This window comes from Ctenocephalides felis, unplaced genomic scaffold, assembly GCF_003426905.1.
Source record: "Ctenocephalides felis isolate EL2017-DRISC unplaced genomic scaffold, ASM342690v1 CF-g0.4_SCAFFOLD_01886, whole genome shotgun sequence".
NCBI classification, from domain to species: domain Eukaryota; kingdom Metazoa; phylum Arthropoda; class Insecta; order Siphonaptera; family Pulicidae; genus Ctenocephalides; species Ctenocephalides felis.
The window spans coordinates 99,341,968-99,364,514 of NW_020538040.1; the positions used below are offsets into that span (position 1 = coordinate 99,341,968).

Consider the following 22,547-nt stretch of genomic DNA (forward strand, 5'->3'; position numbering starts at 1 on the left):
AATAATTCAGATCAGTTTTTCCATACGCCCAAAATCGTGAATGAAACATTGTATCCACACACACATACGTACACCCATTTTTCTAAAGTATGCCAAAATGTTCAGAAATTTTCATTTCCGATTTTTGGACGATTACTATAACTTACCCTACCGGGAAGTAAAAATATTTCATATCTTGACATTATAAGGTCTTTTGAACATTTTGGCATACCTAAGATAAAAATTAAAATATATGTGTGCGTGTAGGTGCGTTCGGATATAAATTTTCGTTTACAATTTCAAAAACACTGATCAACCGATTAGAATGATTCTAAAACATTCGATAAGGGAGACGTGCTAATTAGTTTTTGGCAAGAGCTGGTCAATCCGTTTCGAAGCTATGGGGCAAAATGTGCAAAAATTGGCAATTCATATGTAACCATTATGAAGATGATCTTCAGATTATATGTACGAAATAGTTTGTTGATTAACCATGAGTTTAAGAACCCCTGGTCTAACTCATTTCCAACGCTTTGGCCCACGACTACGGATCGATGTGCTCGCAAAATCGTCGTACACATGCAACTCGCACGCACGCAGACGTGTTGCGGTCGGTCGCGCCAGGATTCGAAACCGACTTTTTATGGATGCGAGAAATGTGACAAGTGTGGGATGATTGATAAAAACCATACATATTCTAAAAACTAGTGGTGCATGGCATTGTGCCTTAAGGCAAATTTCCGGATCTTCCCGTACCAAAAATTTAAATTTTTAAAAAAGCTTTAGAATTTTTTGAAAACTTCGATTTAGTTTAGATTTTTGAAAATTTTTTGAAAAAAAGACTTTTTTGAGAAAATTCAATGTGTTTGTATTTTGATTTTTTTTTATTTTGAACATTTCTTTGAAGCAATCGCGCTAGTTTTCTTGGTGCATAGCTGTTTTAGAGACAAAATATCAGAGCACATAAGCGCCGCATCGCAGTCAAACGCATAAACATTCATACGGAACCCATAGAAATAAAAACAAAATTTATACTTATTATTAAAATTTCTATGAAATATCTAATAATTTAATATGAGTATGTCTAATGATAATTTTTTACCGCCAATTTTTTTTTTAATTTTTCCTCTCTATCTCCGAAACCGCTAGACCTGCCTTTCCAAAAATTAAATTAGTTCTTCAATTCATCAATACAAGTAAAATGTTTTTTGAGGTTGAGATATTGGTACATATGTCGGGTTAAAGCAAAATTGATCAAGTATAGAGTGCAATGCGTAAGTACACAAACTGTTTAGTCTCAAACCAATTACTCAACGTCTATCTATAGACACATTTTGATTTATATGTAAATAAAAAAGTGTAAGTAAAACAAAAATTAGAATCCGTTGACATCACAGGCTACAAGCTTGATCTGCACTAAACGAAATCAACATGCGGTGTTTCACTAAATGCAAAGATGGTTGATAGTACTCGGTATTAGTTAAAGAAAAACGAATCAATCGTGGAAGAACAATATATTGATATGATATGAAACGTTATGTAATTAAATCAATTAACGAGTATTAAATAACTGAATTCTTTCTTTCAAGAACGGTTTTATTACCCCTGGCTTTAAAATAATTTCAAATGTTTATTATCGACGCAACCGATAATATGAGAATAAAAGTTGTATCCTGATAACTAAGCTTACGATAAATATACTTATATAAACATATCTCCAAGGGTAATTTTTTTTTACAGATCATTAAATTATTATTGCAATATAAAACCATAAATACAAACTACATTTTATCTGTGCTACATAAGAAGATTGAATATGATATATATATATATATATATATATATATATATATATAATATATATAATATATACAGGGTGTCCCAAAACTTGACGTCAAGCCGAAACGGAGTTTGATCTTAAATGTTCTAAAAAAAAAATTATCTCACTTCGTTTGGAAATTATGAGCTTTTAAGTGCAACATAGAGCTTTGGTGAATTTGTTATTAATTTTGGGCTATTGTGGTTAATTTTCACTAATTTTGTTTAATTAAATTTTGGAAGATTAACCCTGAATAACATTTCTAAGACCACAGTAAAAAGAATACCATAATTGTCCCGAGTTTTCAAGAATTAAGAATTTTTATTCTTTTTATTAAAGTTGGCGCATTTAGTTAGGATTGTAAAATGATAAAATTCTTGCGATGGTAAAATAAGTTGCACGTACGATAAGCGTTGAACTAATTCTGAGTAAAATGTACCAGCAAAAAACATATCATTTTAAGGTTTTCATTTTTTACTCGAAACTTTTCAATAATGAATTTATCGAGTATTTTACTATTTTACAATCCTGATTAAAAGAATGTTTTAATAAAACTTGCTAACACACTTTAGTACATTTATTTTAAATCGGAGTTTCTCAAAGACAGCCAATTTAAAAAAATATATAGATCAACAAAAAGTCTTATTTCTTGAAAACTTGAGGTAATTGTGGTATTTTGTAACTTTGATCCTAGAGGTGTTATTCACGGTTTCGGTTCCAAAGTTTAAATGAACAAAATTAGTAAAAATTAATCACAATAGCCAAAAAATAGTCACTATTTCACCAGAGCTGTAGGTTAAGCTCATACCTTTCAAACAACCAATTTTTTTCAAGACACTTAAGGTCAATTCTATCGCCCCATTTAGGCTTGACGTCAAGATCTGGGACACCCTGTATGTATATATATATATATATATATATATATATATATATATATATATCTGTGTGTGTGTGTGTATTAAAGTTAAAATGATTAACCTTACTAACCTGATATGTATTATCAAAACTGTCATACATAAACCTGGTAATTAGTGATGTTTTGCCCACTGAAATAATAAATACATTTTTAACTAAATAAACAACATAAGATGAAAGGCCTGTCATTTTAATACGTAATTTTACTATACAATGTGATCATATGAATAGTAAACTAATCCAACATTTTGGAAGAAGAAATTAACCCAATTACTTGAAAAATAATAAAAAGAAAAATGAAATAATTACTAACGCATTTTTTATATCAGATACCAAACACTAAAGATAAATTGCAAAAATGAATCATAAATTTGAGAATAATTATAAAAATAAATCGCAGTTTATTCTAATCAAGAACTATTTAGATGAAAATCTAAGTGATATATGAAATACACATAAACTGTCATATACAAATATGGATATTGATAAAAATTCATGGAATTAGTAAAAATAAATATAAAGTTAAATTCACGCAATTAATAAAAATATCAAATGTACACATGTAAGTGTATATATTATTTATATATTATAGATATTATTCTTAAATGTTATTAATAAAACTAAAAAATTTCATCATTACTTCTTTCCCTAGTACGGTAGTTGCAAAAAGTATTAATACAATTTTAATAATTACATGTGTAATTGTAAATATGTGAATTATCTTCACATATTTACATCATCAGTAAGGGCAATAAATTTTCTTAAAAATAAATTAAAGAGCGTACTTATTTTGAAAGTATTTATTAGAATATATATATATATATATATATATATATATATATATATATATAAACACATTTGTATGCACTCAAACATTATCCAATCTCTTGACATAATTTTTTGATATCAATATGCGAAATTCCTAATTCTATTAATCCCCCATAAGTATTGACAGAACAATATCGAATACTATATACGTACCACTTTGTTCTCCTAGAAACACCAATTTAAATTTCCGTAATGGATTGCCAAAATCACCTGACGACGACATGTCGATAAATTTATTTCACTAGTTGTTCTAATTTTTAAACAAATTTTATCACAGAAAACACTTGGAATTACGAATTTGACAGCACAGCCACTCCTTCACGGGCTTCACTTTTGTCACTAATGACTAGCGCCGCCACGTTTCATGCGTGTGCGCGCCGAACCAAGGGCACAGAAGAGTCATTGAATAGGCAACGATAGAAGATTGCATTGCATACGTGGGAATCATAAATTAGAAGATGGTTAGAAGAAAAGTATACTGTACTGGCATTCTGAATGTATTTTGCCAAATGTAAATCTACCATTCAATATACTCAAATATTACTAATTGCACTTAACAAGATCTCATTCAAATCTAGTAGCAATAAATATTATGTCACTAATTTTCTATTTTTTTATTTTAATAAAATAATCACATAATAAAATTTACTTGCACATAATCTTTTATTGTTATTGTTATCAAAATTATAATATTCGCAAATAAAATTGCAAAATGTATTTACATGAAACGGAGTAAAATAATACAATTGTGGTGAAATAAATAGATGGGTGCAACAAAGTGATTGTTCAAAGAAGCATTGGCTGTCGCTGTCGATTATATGATAAAGCGGAAAAAACATTTTGTTTAAATACAGCTACAATATGTTACAAAGTCGCGTAAGAAAAAACTATAATACAAAAACAAACAGCGTCTAATTCAAACATTCCATAAAGTATTATTGCGACGGTTGTGTTCAAAAATAACTATATCAGATACGATCTTTGAATTTGAGAAAATACAGGAAGTATAAGAAAAAAAAGAAAATACATTGTAACATACATTAAGCAAAAAATGAAAAGAAACGCATAAGATTATTTTAATATCATTAATCGGCTTTTAAGCAATGATGCACTTGTTATTATTATAATATTCCTAAAGTAACTAATAATAATAAAATTCGAATCATTCGAATCATTCGAAAACTTAAATTTAAATCGGCTTATATTTAGGTTAAATATTCAATGATTTTCAAAAATATATTAAACCTGAAGTGCTATGTCTGAACTGTTACCTACTTCATTTAAATTATTATAATTTGACATTAGACCATACACCACTGATAAAATATAGAAAATAAACATTAGAGAAATATGGAGAAAGGCGAAAATAATAATAAAGAATTTAAACATAAAACAGAACCTAGCATATTGAATGACAATAACATTATGTCTAAACAAGAGTATTTTCAAGCCTTAGATAAATGGTTGAACCAGATGAAATTTGTTGAACGTATAAATAATTGTTTCCCTTATTATTTGATGGCAACTTACCCTCAGATGTTTACTAACAATAACATTGATTCTTCGGTAAATGGCCCTCATCCGGCAAATCTACCCCGTCAAACTGAACGACCCAACAATGATCAACAAGGCAGTGACTTTGAAAGTACAGTTTATATATGGCGAAATAATTCTTATATATTATTGTAATAAAGTATTTTCTTACAGTTATTAGCCGTCTTGGAGGAGTTGAATATGTTATACCACCAGTCTGGAAAAGATTAGTGGCAGAATTAATAGACTTTTTGATATTGTTTTTTATAAAGTTATCTTTGATATATATTCTTGTAGATATGTTCAACATTATGTACGTACCAGTATTCAGATTATCTCACAGTAATTTAAATATTTTACCTATATTCCTTGTTTCAGTGACTTTGAAAATTTTGATATGTCTAATATTCGAGAAAGACTTAAACCTGATTATTCCAATGTAATAAACATTACATCTGATTTAATTCTTCTTGAATGTTTAAATAGAATTACCGTTTGTATATTTGAGGTAAGAAATAATATATACAATTATCGATTTACAATTCTCTAACTGAACTCCATATTAGGCAATATATTTACAAAGAGGTGCCAACGGAAGTATTGGTGGTGCCACACCAGGCAAAAGTGTAATGGGATTGCGAGTGATATATGCCACAGCATTTGTACCAATACCAGGAAGGGATGTAGAAACTGTTCTGGTACATCCAGCAGAAAATTTAGGAGTTCTTGTATCTCTTGCTCGATCCATTGTGAAAAATTTGTTACTAGCTATGTTATTTCCAATGTTTTTTGTGATATTTTTTTTTAGTTATAATCGTACATGTTATGACATGCTGTGCCACTCTTTGGTAGTAGAATACAATAGAGAGCATATACGCAGACGCCCTTAAAGATATGTAGGATTTTTTTATCATTGTGATACAAATACAAAAATTTCTGTATTAAGAATGACAATTTTTAATATTTAATAAAAATGGCAAAATTTATTCTTTACAATAATAAAACCAAAATTGAAATATATTAGAAAAATATATTATACTATTTTATATACAAATCTATGGATTAAATATATAGATATATATAAATTTAAAATGATTAACAAATTATGAACTGTGTTAAAATATAAAAAATACAAAATATAAGTAAAGAACTTCTAAAATACAAATGAAAACTTATTCAAAAACAAAATAATTTAGTTTACATTGACCGTGTAAGTTCTCAAATTTTACTGCACACTTATTTTTCATGAAAATGAGTCTTCTTTGACATATCAATATCATTTGTACTACTAAAGGTTGCATGAATGCATGATAAATTATCTTTTGATACTTGTTCACCATTTATCAAAATCATTAGCGGGTTATCAACTCGAACAGACTTGAAATAAAATGATTTGGATTTAATACTGAATTCTTTAATCTCCATGAGAGGGTTAGCTACTGCAATTGCAGCGCCTATCGGAAATGGTTTATTTTTAATCAAGTTATAGACTGTGAATAATATACAAAGTTCTGATGCATCCACTATACCAAAAACAAATGGCACTGCATCATTGTAAAATATAGTTCCCACTAATCGTCCTAGCACTACACAATCCTTGTTTTCTCCTATATTCAAATCTGCTAAGGAAATCAGCTTGTATTGAGAATCAGCAGATTTTAAAGGGCCCAGATCATTGGGACTTAAGCTTTTAATTTGAGCAACTAGTTTTTTCTGCTTTATTCTGCCTTTGTTAGTATATAAGTCTTGAAGGTTATGAATATATCTTAAAAGGCTACTTAATTCATCTTTTGCTGATTCCCAAGTGGGTTCTAATTCAATAGCACGTTCTAATTTCAATACCGCATCAGAATATTCCTCAAAGTATTTAAGTGCCATGGCATGGTTAAAGGTTGTTGTAGGGCAAAACTTAGCAACAGGATCTTTATATGACTGGTTATATGCAGACAATGCTCTTTTAAGTAAAGCAGTGTTTTGTTCAAAAGCAAAATATTCTGCAAGATATGCGTTACCCAATATTCCCCAACTTGTACCATCTGTTGGATCTAATTTTAATGCTTCCTGTGCATATTCAAGTGCTTTCAAGACTCTATCACTATTCTTGGCAGGTATCGATTCTATATTTCTCATACAAATATCTTGAGGTAACTGACGAAACAACATAGAAAGATTTCTTAATGATTCTTTATTTTTCTTAATGCCGTTAGCCTTTTCAAAACATGATATACCATCTACAAAGTCATTGTTTTTCCAATACAATTCTCCTAGTATATTCCAAGCATCTATATTCTTTGAATCTAATTTAATTGCTTGTGTCAGAACTTCTAAAGCTACAGGATTAAATTCATCCAAAACATTTAAAGCTCTTCCCTGTTGATAAAAATAGCTGGCTTTAAGTGTCCTTTCTAAAACTACATCGTTATATTTTTTGAACAGTTCACTTGTTTGTTGTACTTTTGATCTAATTCTCTCGTTCTTTAAGTGTGCTTCGCTCACTGGATGGTGCTCAAAGTAAAAATTTTTATACCTTATTAAATCGTCCACAGCAACCTCCAGGCTAGCGCAGTGTTTGAGCAGTTTGTCTTCATAACTAGTTTCTTCTTCCATCGTACTGTTAGTGCTCAATTATTTCCTTCATTTAGAGAACAAACACGATTTCAAAAAAAAAAATAAAATTAAATTAATAATAAAGTAATATCTAAACAAATGCGATAGGCATTTTTGTTTTTATTCAGGGAACTGCGATCTGTCATCTGTTGTAATGTAAACTTGTAATGTACTGTCAACTGAGATCTGTCATTCAGCAGGCGGGAAAACGTGAATCCTAAATACACTCGTTGGTCGTTGGGCTGCGTGTTAAAAATATTACGTTTTGTGTCTTCCCTTTTAAATAAAAGTGCAGTATCAGCTATTAATGTTATCAATATTTATTCAGAATTTTTTTACATTATGTCTGATTGTTTTGACATGTAACATTTAACATATAAATGTTAAACTAACTTCGTTGAGAGTATTTTATAAACTATCATTTTAATATTTAGTTATTAATTTTACAATTGTGAATTAAGTGTACAGGATAATGAGTTTTAAGAGGAAAGATATGCGTTATGCCCACGCAGAAGGTCATACCTCTGTTTGTTTTTCTGATGATGGAAGGTATGTTTACAATATTTTAATTTCATAGAATAGGTTAAATTGCAAAAATTCTACATAGTATTATTTCATACTTATGACAACATTCTACTAAGTTTTAAAATAAAAATGACAATTTAACTCCCAAGGCCTATTTACCAAATACAAACTTTGAATATAATTTATAATATATTTTTCTGTAGATAATGTTCTTATGAATGAAATTTCAGTCATATCATGACCTGTGGTAGCGATGGTGATTTTAGAGTTTGGGCTGGTCTGCAAGATGATGATCCTACTTCACATTGTGTTGGAGAATGGGCACTTTGTATAGTATTCAAGGAAAATAAATTATTTGTGGCTTTAGATAATAATACAGTTCAATCTTATAACTATCCAAGCTGTGATAAAGATATAGTTCTCGAACGCTTCACTGCTCCTGCTTCGCATCTGGCTGTTGGATCTCAGGTATACGCAAGTGTTAAGATCAGATCAGAAGAGTTCTTATGATTGAACAAAGGAAGGACAAAATAATTAAATAACACAGTGCAGATAATACTCATATCATTTATAAAATGAAATCATTATAGTAAGTGCAATTATCATTTTAGCTACTTGTAGCTGGAGCTCAAGATTCTGAAATAAGTGTTGTTCCAAAAACCGGAGGTCAATCTATAAAATTATCAGGACATGAAGGAGCAATATTATCTGTTTCGATATGTCCAACTGAAAAATATGTTGCATCAACTTCTACTGATGGAACATTAAGAATTTGGGCCTTGCAGGATAAATGTCAAATACATTTATTCAATTCTCTACCTAAAGCGAAGAATTTTGCAGCTGCCAATGTTTTAGGTGATGATTTTTTATTCACATTAACTTGATATACAGATACAATAATAAGCACTTTTTGTAGGAATGTCTAATTTTGAACCAGTTAGTGGAAAATACTTAGCTTATCCTTGTGGTAAAGAAATTGTGCTATTGGATACAACATCATGGGAACGTCTTTTTGTTTTTTCACATACTAAGGTATATTTTCAACCACCTCCTTTTGAGATAATACCTGATTTGGCTTTAATTCACATTCATTTAGAGAAAACGTCAGTAAATAAAATTTTTATCGATTTGCTATTTTAAATTATTTCTTCGAACAGGTTGATCACCCCTTCTCAATATGTGTATTTTCTCCATGCGGAACTCACATTGCTGGTTCAACATCTACTGGTCAAATTTGTGTGTGGGATGTTTCAACTCAAAATTGTAAGGTATTTTCAGAGCACCCAAACTCATATAATGTCTGCTCACTGGCTTGGAACCCATCGGGAAATGGAGAATTGGCATTTTGTGATGTATTTGGCCAATTAGGAACTATTGAAGATTGTTATGGGTCTAATATTGCTCCTGAACGAAGTCCTTTAAATAACTATGATGATTTGGACTTCGAGGACAATTTAGGTATATATGATATTGAAATAAATTGCTTGCCATTCATGCATTATTTATAACGCTTAATAATATAATTCAAACATTTCTAGAACTTTCTGAGGAAGATGAAAATGACAATGAGAATGTGATATCATTAGAAAAAATTAAAAATGAAACCCTTAAACCAGAAACAATTGCTTTGGACACTGGTATGTTTTTTTTATGCATATTTGTATTGAACTTCATATTATGGAAGAAATGTTTGTAACATGTTAATATATATTATATTTTAATCTATTTTTAGATAGAGCTTCATCTTCAGCCAGTGTTCATAGAAAATCACCAGTACTACCGATAACTCCATTGCAACCTCCATTTCAACCAGGTTCAACACCTGCGCATTTAGAGCATAGATATATGGTTTGGAATGGTATAGGAATTGTTCGATCTCACATATCTGAATCTGAGAACTCAATAGAAGTCGAATTTCATGATTCATTAACGCATCATGGAATTCATATGAATAATTATTTGGGTCATACGATGGCCAGCTTGTCAAATTCCGTTTTAGCAATGGCTTGTGAAACTCCAAGGTTCTTATTAAATATACTTCATTATTTGTATCCTACTATATATTTTGTTATCAAAAAAATATTACACTAAAATCGAATATCAAAATAAAATTCAATTTAGCAAACTTGTTTGTATCACATTGGGAGCATCTGGCAGAGAATGGTCTACCGAAATGCCACAAGATGAAGAAATATTAGCCATTGGGGCAGGTGACAAATTGGTAGCGGTTGCTACTGACCAAAGGATATTAAGACTGTTCACTGTTTTTGGAACTCAAAGAGAAGTAAATGAATTTTCAATTTCATTTCCAGGGTGTCCTAGGCCTTAACTGTCACTCAAAGTTGACCAATTTTAAAAATTTTAAATTCATAGTTCAACAAAAAAATCTTAATTGTTTAAAACTTGGGGCGTTTATGAAATTAAATTTGCTCTGGTCCTATAAATGTTATTCACTGAATAACATTTAATTTAATAACTGAAAAATGGTCATAATTTTACCAAAGCTCTTGGTTGTACTAAATGCTCATAACTTCCAAACAATGAGAGAATTTTTTTTTCTTAATTTTTTTCGGGACAGCTAAGGTCAATCACCTTGTTTCGGCTTGATGCTGATATATATGTATATATATATATATACACCTAAGTCTGTTTTTACACGGTCTTTTTGTACACGGTTTTGATATAACACAGTTTGAAAATTGAATATTTTTAATTTTTTTACACGAATTTATTCCATTTAGCACGATTTGAAATTTTATGTACCTAAATTTTTTTTGTCAAATTAAATTTTTGCGAAGTATGTTCATATCACAAAAAAGTATTTATGAAAGAAAAAGTCTGAAACCATCGATAGTATCGATAGTTTGCGAACACTAGCTTAAAGATTTAAGTGAATTCCCCTTTAGCGCGTACAAACAATTTTTACTGGTCAAAGCAAATGTGAATAGCACTAATTTAATTTTTGTTCTTAAAAATTCTTGTTTTTCACCAATTTTAATAGGTTTTAGAGAGCAGGACAAATCACCCATTTTTGTATAAGATCAATGTCTTTTTTTACACGTTTTTTTTTTACACGGCTTCTTCTGGAACCAATCTTCGTGTAAAAACAGACTTAGGTGTATATATATATATATATATTTATATGCATATGCATATAGTACAACCACTACTTTTTTGAGGCTTTGTTGTAAAGAACTAAAAAGTGTACATATTAAGTACTATGTTGATTATATTTATCAAAGTATAATATTCATTATAAATATGATTTTTAAGGTTATTGCAATTCCTGGTCCAATAATATGCCTAGCAGGTTATGGAAATAAAATTTTAGTTGCTTATCATAACTCGTCAGCATTAGTTGGAGGTGATCAAAATATAAATATGATGTTTATACAGGCCATTGGTAAAGTTCAGAAATAATAAATAAATGAATAGGAGATAAAAGATTTAGAAGTCTATTTGTAATTCTAGGACTTAAACTGAAAAGTATTGATATGCGATTGCCACTGGGTCCGACTGCTGAACTATCATGGTTGGGCTTTACAGACAAAGGATCTCCTGCTTTTTTCGATTCACATGGAAGTCTTAAAATATATATTACGACGTCTGGAGTTTGGATGCCTTTGTGTGATACCGCGTCGCATGTAAATATTTTTCATGCACTCATATTTCTTTGATATTATATCAAAGTGCAAAGAAAAAAAAGTAGATTTTATGAGAAGTATATTTAAATTTTCTTGATTTTCTAAAAGTTGACTTACATGCATGGATGAATATTTTTTTTAAGGTTAAAGGAGTGTCTGATAGATTCTTCATCATTGAAGTAAGTGAAATAAAGCAGGTTGTATATGCAGTGTTATGCAGGGGATCAAAGTATCCACAAACAACACCAAGACCTGTCGTTAGTGAATTGCCATTGCAGGTACAGTTTTATTATAAATATTGCTAATTTGATATATTAATCTGCAATTAATATATAACATTTCAGTTTTCTATGTGCGAGTCGGAGACAGATAAATCACGTTTGGAAGAACAGATATGTAGGTGGTCCTTGTGGAATGCAGATCCAGATGAAAAACAATTTAAAGAGACTGCTATTAAATTATTTGCGGTACATTTATTAAGATGGATGTATTGTTTTTAATACAGACTTCTCATAAGTATATACTCTTTTAGTTGGCTTGTCGAAGTGAACTAGAACAAAGAGCTCAAGAATTGGTAGAACTAATTGGCTCTCAGCAATTATTAAATCTTGCTATTAAATATGCAAGTAAACTTGGAAGAATGCACTTAGCAGATAAGCTGGGAATGCTAGCAAGAAATATGGAAGAGCGACCTGAAACACCAACAATGGTAAACATATTTTTGCATCTTTTCCAATATGTTTAGAATATTTCAGCTACCTATGCAATGAGAGGTAGACATGGTCTTTACTTGGTATATATTTTAGGTTGCTGAACAACAAAATGATGTCTCTGTAGATATAGGAACACCTAATATTCACAATAACAGTTTGTTAACAAAGAATACAACTAATGAAAATATCACACCTGTTGTAGTTGCACCAGTAAGTACTGAAAGTTGTTATGTTAAAAGTTATCTCAATATATTGTATACTACTTTCTGAATTATTTTTACAGTTAGCAGTTAAATCATTTTCTCAAGGTCGTAACCCATTCAGGTGTAATTTAACACCAAATTTCGGAACACCAAATCCATTGCAGCACTTAACTGATAAAGTCATTGGTTTCAAAACTTCAAATACTCCTACACATGGAACAGATATAAATAATGAATCTGTTGAAAGTGATACTGAAGTGGTAAGTATTTGACTTTCATTTTTAATAAATGAATTGAATTTTATTGAATAATCAATAATTGTTAATTTTCCAGAATGAAACATTTATGAGTTGGTTCAACAAAGAGAAGAAAAATTTGGAGAATGAATTTCCAAATAAATCCAGCGGTGAACTGACAAAACTTGCTATGAGATTATTCAAAAGTAGAGGCAACAAAAGGAAATTATCTGATGACCAAGAAAACCAGCCCACAAATACAAAACAATCAAAACTAAGTGCCTTTGCATATAATAAAGCATAATTTTAACTGGACTAAATTCTCATTATTATGAGTTTAGTCATTATTATTGTTCAATAGTAATAGTAATATTGTATTATTTATATATAATTACAAAATGTTGATATTTATATACTTTTGAATTAATCATTTCCAGTAAAACTTTACCGTAGTTGTGGCAATATTTTCCAATGATTTTATGTAGGTTTTGGAAATATACCTGCCTTGAACATTTGGACCCATTGGCTTCCATTTGGATATTCATACATTTCAATAGCATCTTCCTTTAAATCAGTATTATATCCAGGCATCTAAACAAATAGAAACAAGTAATATCTGCAATTAAATTAATTGAAAATAAAAAAGTTCACTACGGTTATGTGGAAAGTGCAGTTCAAAACTTGAAATTAAATTCAATAAAATTAAAAAATAATGTGAATCAAATACAATTTCATTTCAGTTCTGATGTTACATTTTTGAAATCAATTAAACTTAAATATATAAAGAAACTATCTTTTTGTAACCAATAGAAATGGAGAGTACCATAAATACTTACCGATGGTGCAATATATTTAGCATTCAATACCACAACAGGATTCATAAATTGTTCATGCTGTTGATCAACATACTCTATCATTCGCCCATCCATTGTTCCAGATAAACTAACATAATCCCACATTTGTAGGTGCTGAACCATTTCACACAAACCAACTCCGCCAGCATGAGGACAAACTTTAACTTAACAAAAATAATAATTATGAACTCAACTGTAACATTATTCTGTCATATGATGTACAAAATTAAAAAAAGAAAAGCATGAATTGTGATTAAGCTAGAAATACAAAAATATCATGTTATCCTAATAAATCATTGCAATAAATAAAATCTACAATGAATTTAAAAAAATATATATTTACCTAGAATTTCCGATTTAAAATAAAATCTGTATAATTATATAGAACAAAACTGAGTAACAAATAATAATTATTATTTCAATTTATATTCTATGATCTGATTGTGCATGAATTAATTATCAAATAAAAATCCAAATTCATGTGTTATATAAAAATTATGATGATTTGAAATAATTTTGATGTTACTGAATTAACAAATATAAAAATCCTTACTATTAAACTTTTTTGCCATCAAATACACAGATAAAATTTCATTAACCCCTCCTATCCTGGCAGAATCTATTTGACAAAACTCCATAGCATTAGCTTGCATAAATTGCTTAAACATTACACGATTTGCTATCATTTCTCCTGTCGCAACTGCAATTCCTAAGGGTCTGATAGACAGATAGATATGATAGTTTACTTGATTTAAATCAACTCATTATCGAGTAAAAAGATATTTACTGTGATACAATATGCATGAACAAAAATTTGAATAAACAAAAAAAAATTAATAACACTAAATATAAAAATAAAAAATGATATAAGTCATGCGAGACTTCAATCGACTAATACGATCGTCATGAACCGTCATCTGACTTCATTCGGCTTATATGAAAACTTCTACTTTACTGAAATTATATATATAGGTGTGTCTGTGTATGTGTACTAGACAAATTTATGCATGCATTCTGTTCTTCAACAAATACTTGTAATTGATACCTTAATGCAGAAGAAATATTTGCATGGCCCAAAACATCATCTGGAGATGTAGGTTCTTCTATCCACAATGGTTTAAATTCACTTAAGTTTTCCATCCACTTAATAGCTTCGTTCACATCCCACATTTGGTTAGCATCCAACATCTAAACCATTATATAATTTTCATAGAAGTTTATACTTCATATCTGTGGTTCAAATAAATAATGTTACCAATTGATTTTTCCAACCAATTATCTCACGAATAATCCTGCAACGATTAATATCATCATCCATATTGCTTCCTACTTTTAATTTAAATGCAGTAAAACCTTGGTCTAAATATTTGTGACATAATTCTCTAAAATGCAATTCAGAATATCCCAGCCAACCTGTAGCATTTATAATATGTCTGGTTTCCATTGACAAGTTTATTCTTTGAACTTCATATTTATTACAGTTTATATACCTATTTGTGTAGTATATGCAGGATAACCCTTAACCAGAAGTTCTTCAGTTCTCTTTTCTTTACCTGCTTCCATTGACTTCAACATTTCAATTGCTTCTTGTGGTGTAATGACATCAGAGATATAGCGAAAATCAATCACAGACACAAGTTTCTATATTATAATTATTATACAAATAATTATATTAACAAAGTCTAGTAATCGGGCATAACATCAATAAAAAAACATAAACTTCTTTCAAAAATTTATTTAAAATCCATATGTTTCGACTATAATCCTAGCTTTCATTCAGTGGAAACTACAAATCAAATTAAAAACTAAAACAATTGAATTGGAGTGAAAAGAAAAAATAAACAGAGTAAATAGTACTTACAATTAGTTAGGCTTAAAAAATCCGAGACAAATTAAAACTATGCTTGCAGACCATATTTATACTTTAAAACACAATATGGACTTTCCTAACCCGACTGTACTACAATTCGCACAAAATTTATTTAAACGAAGAATTATAGAAGGATCTTTTTTAACTATTTATAACAATAAGACAAATAAACGGAATGAACTTAACACGCTGTGCGACACAAATCTCTTTTATTTAGATAACATTTCCAAATTTCTCACAAAACAATAAAAACGTCGCGCAAATGATTCGCAATTCGTTCCACACATGTGTAGAATCTTGGTAAAAATATTTTTTAAAACAGCCTTTTCTCCATTATATCTTCAAAGAGTCTAAGAACAACACACTAACCATTTGTGATTTTTTAAATTAGTATTTTGTGAAAATATTGTGTAATTACAAGTTTAATGTTGGTAATATATAGTGTAGTGCATTACCATATCCTGATACCATGGATTATTAAAATCTTCCAATTTAACACTAAGCTTAACTAATTATAAGTACTATTTACTCTTTTTATTTTTCTTTTCACTCCAATTCAATTATTTTGGTTTTTAATTTCATTTTTAGTTTCCACTGAATGAAGGCTAGGATTATAACCGAAACATATGGATTTTAAATAAATTTTTGAAAGAAATACATGTTTTTTTTATTGATGTTATGCCCAATTACTAGACTTTGTTAATACATATGTCAACATCAAATTCAGAATCCTACAAAATATAATTATATATAATTATATAATTATATTTATTTATATATATGTATATATATATATATATATATATATAGCATTATATATGTTATATTATAGCATTGAATGACATAAATAGTATAATAAAATTTGGGAAACATAAGGCAACTCTTCAATGATTACTATATTCCACTCAAACTCCTAGAATTTACAAATTAAGTAAGTTATAGTAATCATCCCAAAATCTAAAATGAAAATTTTTGCTTATCATTACATTTCAGAAGTTTCTGAAAATATTGGCATACCTTAGAAAAAATAGAAGTATGTGTGTATGTATGTTTTGTGTGGATACAACATTTCGTCCACGATTTCTGGCGCATGTATCAATCAATTTGAATTATTATTATTGATAGGGAGACATGCTAATTAGTTTTTGACAAAGGCAGCCCCAGCCGTTTCAAAGATACGGAGCCAAAGTGCCAAAAATGGTAATTTAATTTTTGAGAGAACAGAGCGTCCAATTTGAATGATTAAAAAAACATTTTATTGTATTCACAAAACAATGAACTGATTAAATTTTGGGGCCCAGCGATTTCGGAGAGCCAATAAAAAAATGCTATTTGCCAGACAAAAATTATCATTAAACACATGCACATCAACTTATTTTATAGAGATTTAAGTCACACTGCAACGCTTAGATATTTTGTGTTTAAAATCGCTCTGCTTCGCAAAAAGTTCAAAATTTTCATAAAAATTCAAAATATAAAAAAAACATTTTTTTCAAAAATTTCCAAATTCTCAAAAATTTAATCTTTTCAAAATTTTCAAAAAATGTTAAAGCTTTTATAAATAATTTTCTTTTCAGTATGGAAAGTACCACTAGTTTATATACGTAATAATGCAGTGCATTATTGTTTAACATCTACTGACAATATAACTGACCTCAGGATCCATTTCTGATAAAAGCTTCCATAATGGTTTTTCTTCACATTTTGCCCATAAATCCCATAATGCATTAATTATTGCGGCAACAGCTAAATGCACAACTCCTTTTTCAGGCCCGATCTGCAAGCAATATTAATTCTATACAATAAGTTATAAAAATAAAATTATTTTTTATTAAAACATTTCAAATTCATTTAGCGCAAGTTTTATCATTTTATTTCATTTAGCACATACATACCCATCTCATTTGTGAACTGCTTGTTATTTCTCTCCAAAATGAACTGAAGTTATTGAATATGTCTCGCGCATCTTTTTCAATGACTTGGTATCTCATCAATTGAATTGCATGCACTACCAAATCTGTGCCTCGACCAAGAGTAAATGTCAATCCATTTCCAACAAGGCCAGATAATGTTGTTAAAGTTACGTAAGCACAAGAGTAATCAGGATCTGCATGCTAAATTAAAAAATGGACTAGAAGAAAGGATATTTACCACTGTCAAATATAAGCACATAATATTTATATTTAATCTGCAAAATAATTATAAATAAAAATTTTCTCAAAATATAGTAATATAAAATTAATGTTCAGTAAAAACCATTTCTAATAAATGTAAAAATTACATGGCATATTAATCTAACAAAATTGTTAAAAGAAGTTGTTATTAGCTATTACTTATCAACATGACGAGCGATAAATTTCTCATATTTTACGCGATAATGTCTACAATTCAATGTCAATTATCTACACAGATATATTTTTAAAGAAACTATAGTATTAAATTGTAAAAAAGCTATACAATTAGTTGTTTTTATTAAATTACCATGGCATCTGATCCATCTTGACGTAAAGAAGTCGGAAACCTTATATCCTTAACATCAAAGCTAATTATCTTTAGATTCATATTACTTAAATTGATATAAAAATCTTTCTAAAATATTAAGAATTAGAAGAACAATTATAATTTGTCCTTTTATTTATTATAGAAATAATTATTTCTATTTTAATATTGTGATAAATTTATCGTCGATTTACAGTCGCGTCAAAATATGTTTTGACAGGCCGGCGACATGTACACGTGGTCTTATCACTATTAGTTGATGTCACAGTATCAAAATATCAGTATCACAGGAGTATCACAGCACAGTATCACGCACGTAAACCACGTAAACCATTCGTGATCAGCGGCTCTGCGAGGGTGATTTATTTGCTGTTGAAAAATTCAAGCGCAACTGCTACTTTTAACATCATATTTAATAATCTATTCATAGATAAACTAGTGGCAAATTGCTGGACCTTCCCGTACCGTTTGGAACCCAAAAAATTTTACACAAAATGGGTACACATTATTAAAATCTCTATAAAATATCTGATAATTTGATGTGCATATGTCTGATGATCATTTTTGACCGCCAAAAGGTGTTTTTTAAACTTATTTTTATTGAGAGTCCATAACCGCTAGACCTGCCTTCCCAAAAATTTAATCAGTTTTTTTATCTTGTCAAACAAGTAAACTGTTTTTGAAATTATTAAAGTCGGACGCTTCGTTCTCTTAAAAACTGAGTTACCGTTTTTGGCACTTTTTGCACCGTATCTTCGGAACGGCCAGACCTGCCTACGCCAAAAACTAATCAGCACGTCTTCTTATCAACACGAATCGAATGTTTTTTGAATTATTCAAATCGGTCGATCCGTGTTTCCGAAATTGTCGACAAAAATTTGTATCCACACGCACACATCCATTTTTTCTAAGGTATGCCAAAATGTTCAGAAACCTTTGAAACGTCAAGATATATAAAAATTTTCATTTTCGATTTTTTTATGATTACTATAACCTGCGATAAGGGAAGTTAACAAGTATAAATATTGAATCTATCTACGGGCACTTGTCATTTTAAAAAAATGTGTCATATAGCCTAAATGAAATTATATTAAATTGAAAGATTTTTTGTTTAAAATTTTAAATACGGCATATTTATTACATTTTTTTGTCATTATTTCGTGTTCATTTACAAATTATTTATTATTTATTATAAATAGAAAAGTGTTTTGGTTTATTTTATTTACATTAATATTTTCATCATGTTATGTACATGCAAATATAAAACATATTTCTCTTAAATATAATAATAGCATAATTTTGAATATTTGATTGTAATGTATAATAATAATTACTTATAATGTATTTGTATAATATTAGTTCAAAATGTTCTATTTTCTTTAAACTTAATACTTATCTGCTAAAATTATTGCCATCACTTAACTGAACACTTATACAATAACAGTGATATTTAAAAAAAAATAATAATAATAATTTGAAATTAACAATAAACAAAATGTATACATGCATTACAATAGATTTTCACATTAGTACATCATTCATTAGGATTATACACCATCTTCAAGAGATCAAATTTTTAATAAACACTAAAATATTACTTACACATTTTGATAAAAATTTTAATTTATAAGCCTTTCAATCACATCACAACAATTTTCTTCCCAGAGAACAGTACAGATTTTACCTAAAGTAGCCTCATCTGGATTGTTTTGGGTCCAATCTACTAGGCCCTGATGGATTACCTAAAATATAATTATAGCCAAGTTTTAAAACCAATACATAATTATGGTTATACCATTTCTAATATAAATTATAAATTTTAAAACAAGTCAATTAAAAAAAAACAATTTTCAATAAATGATTATTAAAACTCTACTTTAAATCCTTTGTTTAATATAATATATATGTATCATTATTGCTGGAGTTTTATAGATTTACACAAGTACATTTATAGATGCACGTAAGTTCATATAGTCAGAAGTGTGTCAACCTTTGTGACAAATGTTTGCTCTTTTCTCTCTTATAACTAAAATAATTTAATTATATACTTATAAAATAATTTAATTGCACACTGAAGATAAGACATATCACAATTTCAAATGTCTAACTCAAAAATCTACACATGCTCAAACTTTAAATAAGAAAGTGACAAACACACATCATAAATCTTGTATAATATATAATATAATATAAATATTGTAGTTGGTACAATAAGGTAGTGTATCAATTTTTTTCTATTAGAAAATTTCCTGTAAGAACCGGAAAAATATATCACTATAAAATTGCCCAAATCGATTTAGAGTTTAACTCAGCTCACAGGAGAACACGCATTTATTATTATACAAAAAAGTGCAAAATGTGATGCAGTTCCATGCAATTACCTCTGAAATGCCTTCATTAATATAATCTATATAAAGCTGTTCTATTTCTCCATTTGAATAATCAAGTTTTCTAAAGACATTCCTCCAGTTCTTTCCTATATGTTTTTTTATGATTTCCATGTGCACCCTCGTGCACTTTTCATCAGACGACATGAGAGCTTTTACAGTCTCATCTTCCTGTATTGAGGTTGCTATATTACTTTTTCGATACTTTTTATTTTTTCTTTTTTTATATTTTTCATCACCTTCATTGACATTAATATTAACTAGACCTCCAATATGGACATGCTTTGAATTTACTATGTTTATTACATTATTTACCCCTGAAGCTGAAAATAAGTAATATTAAGTAAACAAATCTGTACCTGTAAATTATTTCTGAATTTAAATACTAATTTTTAATGTATTCAATTTAAACAAGAAATCTTTAAAATCGAAACAGACTATTCATAAGTAATACCATATTGATGTCAGATGCATGCCCTGGTGACAAATAAAAGCCACAAGTATCTAAACAACTGATTATTGAATTCTTAAACTCAAACAATTTAATATTCTCTTGATGAGAATTGAAAAAGTAGTTAAAGATATGATATTTCAATAAAGAAGCAATGAATTTGTACTCTTTGAGCAATAAAGTATAATATGTATATTTTACTATTCTCACCATTCACATTATCATTTTCTCCAATGTTCTGTTCAATATTCATTAATTTATTATTTGATTGTTTTTTTCTTGCTGGCCTAACTGGAGCATCATCATTATCACTATTTTGTACTAAATTCGTAACACCTGATTCATTATTGATTTTCTAAAATGCATAACATATTAACAAGAAATAATTTAAAACGATGGTTAGTTAAAATCCAACCTGTGGTGCTGTTGGATATAATTTACTTCTAGGGGGCTCAGATTGAGCGTCAGTTGCGAAATGAATATTGTTATCCTCGATTGACATTTTGCACATACTACATATCTTGCTTTGTTAAAACGTCAAGCACAAAATATATTAAAACATGACGAATAAAATAATTTATACAATATAAAGCATTTGACAGATGTCAATTGCGTCAGATATTATAGGAAAACGCTACCATGTGAAGCTTAGGGTGCGTTCGACTTGGACGCTTACGCGCTGTGAGCGCTCACGCTTATAAGCACGAATTTTTAGCGTTCGACTTGGCCGATAAGCGCTCAGAATCGATAACTGAAATCCGTTCGTTTTGGAAACTGTGAGCGTCAATAAGCATCAAAATGGCGGCAACTGGCGGTAACGGTAATTGTGTAAATTTTATTACTTTCTGGATCATTCAGCGGGATTATAAAGAATTTAACAATTAATAAATAAATGAAATTTCGTTTGCTTATGCTTAATTCATATTAACATTAAAATTAAAATTTAAAAATTATTTAAAATTAATTAAATTTAAAATTAATTAATATTAATATTAATATTAAAAAATAATTGTGTTATACAACTTGGCATTTTTGCGGGATTATAAAAAATTTAACAATTAATGAATAAATGAAATTTGGTTAGCTTATGCTTAATTAATAGTAATATTAAAATTAAAATTTAAAATTATTTAATATTAATATTAATATTAAAAAATAAATGTGATATACAACTTGGCATTTTTTGCGGGATTATATAGAATTTAACAATTAATAAATAAATGAAATTTGGTCAGCTCATGCTTAATTAATAGTAATATTAAAATTAAAATTTAAAATTAACTAAATTTAAAATTAATTAATATCAATATTAATATTAAAAAATAATTGTGACATACAGCTTGCCATTTTTGCGGAATTATAAAGAATTTGACAATTAATAAACAAATGAAATGACAGATAGTAAAAACAACTGACGCTCACGCTCACGCTGCCCTACCTCTGTGGCGTGAGCGTATGTGAGCGCAAAATATGTGCTACGAGCA

General features: G+C 28.9%; 6 protein-coding genes across 6 annotated transcripts in view; 2 read left to right on the top strand and 4 right to left on the bottom strand.

Annotated features, from left to right (window-relative positions):
* LOC113377111 (ras-related protein Rab6) overlaps positions 1-3,883 on the bottom strand; it is a 35,687-nt gene extending 31,804 nt beyond the window's left edge. The window contains exons 1-2 of the mRNA XM_026617313.1: positions 3,695-3,883; positions 2,786-2,844 (exon numbers count right to left, since the gene is read on the bottom strand). Coding sequence (XP_026473098.1) covers positions 2,786-2,844; positions 3,695-3,764 — 129 coding nt within the window. The 5' untranslated portion in view covers positions 3,765-3,883. The remainder of the gene's footprint in view (positions 1-2,785; positions 2,845-3,694) is intronic.
* Positions 3,884-4,858: 975 nt separating this feature from the next.
* LOC113378045 (protein FAM8A1) lies at positions 4,859-6,048 on the top strand. Its single transcript, XM_026618555.1, has 4 exons — positions 4,859-5,186; positions 5,249-5,387; positions 5,453-5,582; positions 5,641-6,048. The coding sequence occupies exons 1-4, from the start codon at positions 4,892-4,894 to the stop codon at positions 5,962-5,964; spliced, it is 888 nt and encodes a 295-aa protein (XP_026474340.1). The 5' UTR covers positions 4,859-4,891; the 3' UTR covers positions 5,965-6,048.
* Positions 6,049-6,284: 236 nt separating this feature from the next.
* LOC113377815 (tetratricopeptide repeat protein 5-like) lies at positions 6,285-7,819 on the bottom strand. Its single transcript, XM_026618240.1, has one exon. It carries the CDS (start codon positions 7,679-7,681, stop codon positions 6,311-6,313), a length of 1,371 nt encoding a protein of 456 aa, XP_026474025.1. The 5' UTR covers positions 7,682-7,819; the 3' UTR covers positions 6,285-6,310.
* An 85-nt stretch (positions 7,820-7,904) lies between these two features.
* On the top strand, positions 7,905-13,312 carry LOC113377814 (WD repeat and HMG-box DNA-binding protein 1-like). Its single transcript, XM_026618239.1, has 16 exons — positions 7,905-8,230; positions 8,437-8,674; positions 8,818-9,061; positions 9,123-9,238; positions 9,364-9,664; positions 9,745-9,843; positions 9,939-10,227; positions 10,328-10,490; positions 11,480-11,609; positions 11,678-11,850; positions 11,994-12,128; positions 12,195-12,317; positions 12,383-12,559; positions 12,657-12,773; positions 12,847-13,026; positions 13,100-13,312. Exons 1-16 carry the CDS (start codon positions 8,154-8,156, stop codon positions 13,304-13,306), a joined length of 2,769 nt encoding a protein of 922 aa, XP_026474024.1. The 5' UTR covers positions 7,905-8,153; the 3' UTR covers positions 13,307-13,312.
* A 144-nt stretch (positions 13,313-13,456) lies between these two features.
* On the bottom strand, positions 13,457-18,322 carry LOC113377695 (mitochondrial enolase superfamily member 1-like). The gene is made up of 9 exons (XM_026618089.1): positions 18,208-18,322; positions 17,622-17,840; positions 17,381-17,503; positions 15,347-15,497; positions 15,112-15,269; positions 14,902-15,044; positions 14,410-14,573; positions 13,839-14,020; positions 13,457-13,593 (listed from the first exon to the last, which is right to left on the bottom strand). The coding sequence occupies exons 1-9, from the start codon at positions 18,286-18,288 to the stop codon at positions 13,480-13,482; spliced, it is 1,335 nt and encodes a 444-aa protein (XP_026473874.1). The 5' UTR covers positions 18,289-18,322; the 3' UTR covers positions 13,457-13,479.
* A 1,448-nt stretch (positions 18,323-19,770) lies between these two features.
* On the bottom strand, positions 19,771-21,674 carry LOC113378002. Its single transcript, XM_026618491.1, has 4 exons — positions 21,479-21,674; positions 21,274-21,418; positions 20,607-20,935; positions 19,771-19,967 (listed from the first exon to the last, which is right to left on the bottom strand). Exons 1-4 carry the CDS (start codon positions 21,572-21,574, stop codon positions 19,845-19,847), a joined length of 693 nt encoding a protein of 230 aa, XP_026474276.1. The 5' UTR covers positions 21,575-21,674; the 3' UTR covers positions 19,771-19,844.
* Positions 21,675-22,547: the final 873 nt, after the last annotated feature.

What these genes read in the sequence shown, in the direction of transcription:
- LOC113378045 (XM_026618555.1), top strand. Translation starts at nt 4,892, where the DNA reads ATGGAGAAAGGCGAAAATAATAATAAAGAATTTAAACATAAAACAGAA. An exon ending in GTAGATATGTTCAACATTAT is followed by an intron (nt 5,388 to 5,452) that starts GTACGTACCAGT and finishes TCCTTGTTTCAG; the next exon opens with TGACTTTGAAAATTTTGATA. An exon ending in TTACCGTTTGTATATTTGAG is followed by an intron (nt 5,583 to 5,640) that starts GTAAGAAATAAT and finishes ACTCCATATTAG; the next exon opens with GCAATATATTTACAAAGAGG.
- LOC113377815 (XM_026618240.1), bottom strand. Translation starts at nt 7,681, where the DNA reads ATGGAAGAAGAAACTAGTTATGAAGACAAACTGCTCAAACACTGCGCT.
- LOC113377814 (XM_026618239.1), top strand. Translation starts at nt 8,154, where the DNA reads ATGAGTTTTAAGAGGAAAGATATGCGTTATGCCCACGCAGAAGGTCAT. An exon ending in TGCAGCTGCCAATGTTTTAG is followed by an intron (nt 9,062 to 9,122) that starts GTGATGATTTTT and finishes CACTTTTTGTAG; the next exon opens with GAATGTCTAATTTTGAACCA. An exon ending in GACCTGAAACACCAACAATG is followed by an intron (nt 12,560 to 12,656) that starts GTAAACATATTT and finishes TATATATTTTAG; the next exon opens with GTTGCTGAACAACAAAATGA.
- LOC113377695 (XM_026618089.1), bottom strand. Translation starts at nt 18,288, where the DNA reads ATGAATCTAAAGATAATTAGCTTTGATGTTAAGGATATAAGGTTTCCG. An exon ending in TGCATATACTACACAAATAG is followed by an intron (nt 15,270 to 15,346) that starts GTATATAAACTG and finishes TAAATGCTACAG; the next exon opens with GTTGGCTGGGATATTCTGAA. An exon ending in TTGGTTGGAAAAATCAATTG is followed by an intron (nt 15,045 to 15,111) that starts GTAACATTATTT and finishes ATAATGGTTTAG; the next exon opens with ATGTTGGATGCTAACCAAAT.
- LOC113378002 (XM_026618491.1), bottom strand. Translation starts at nt 21,574, where the DNA reads ATGTGCAAAATGTCAATCGAGGATAACAATATTCATTTCGCAACTGAC. An exon ending in TATATCCAACAGCACCACAG is followed by an intron (nt 21,419 to 21,478) that starts GTTGGATTTTAA and finishes TATGCATTTTAG; the next exon opens with AAAATCAATAATGAATCAGG. An exon ending in AGAAAATGATAATGTGAATG is followed by an intron (nt 20,936 to 21,273) that starts GTGAGAATAGTA and finishes ACTTATTTTCAG; the next exon opens with CTTCAGGGGTAAATAATGTA.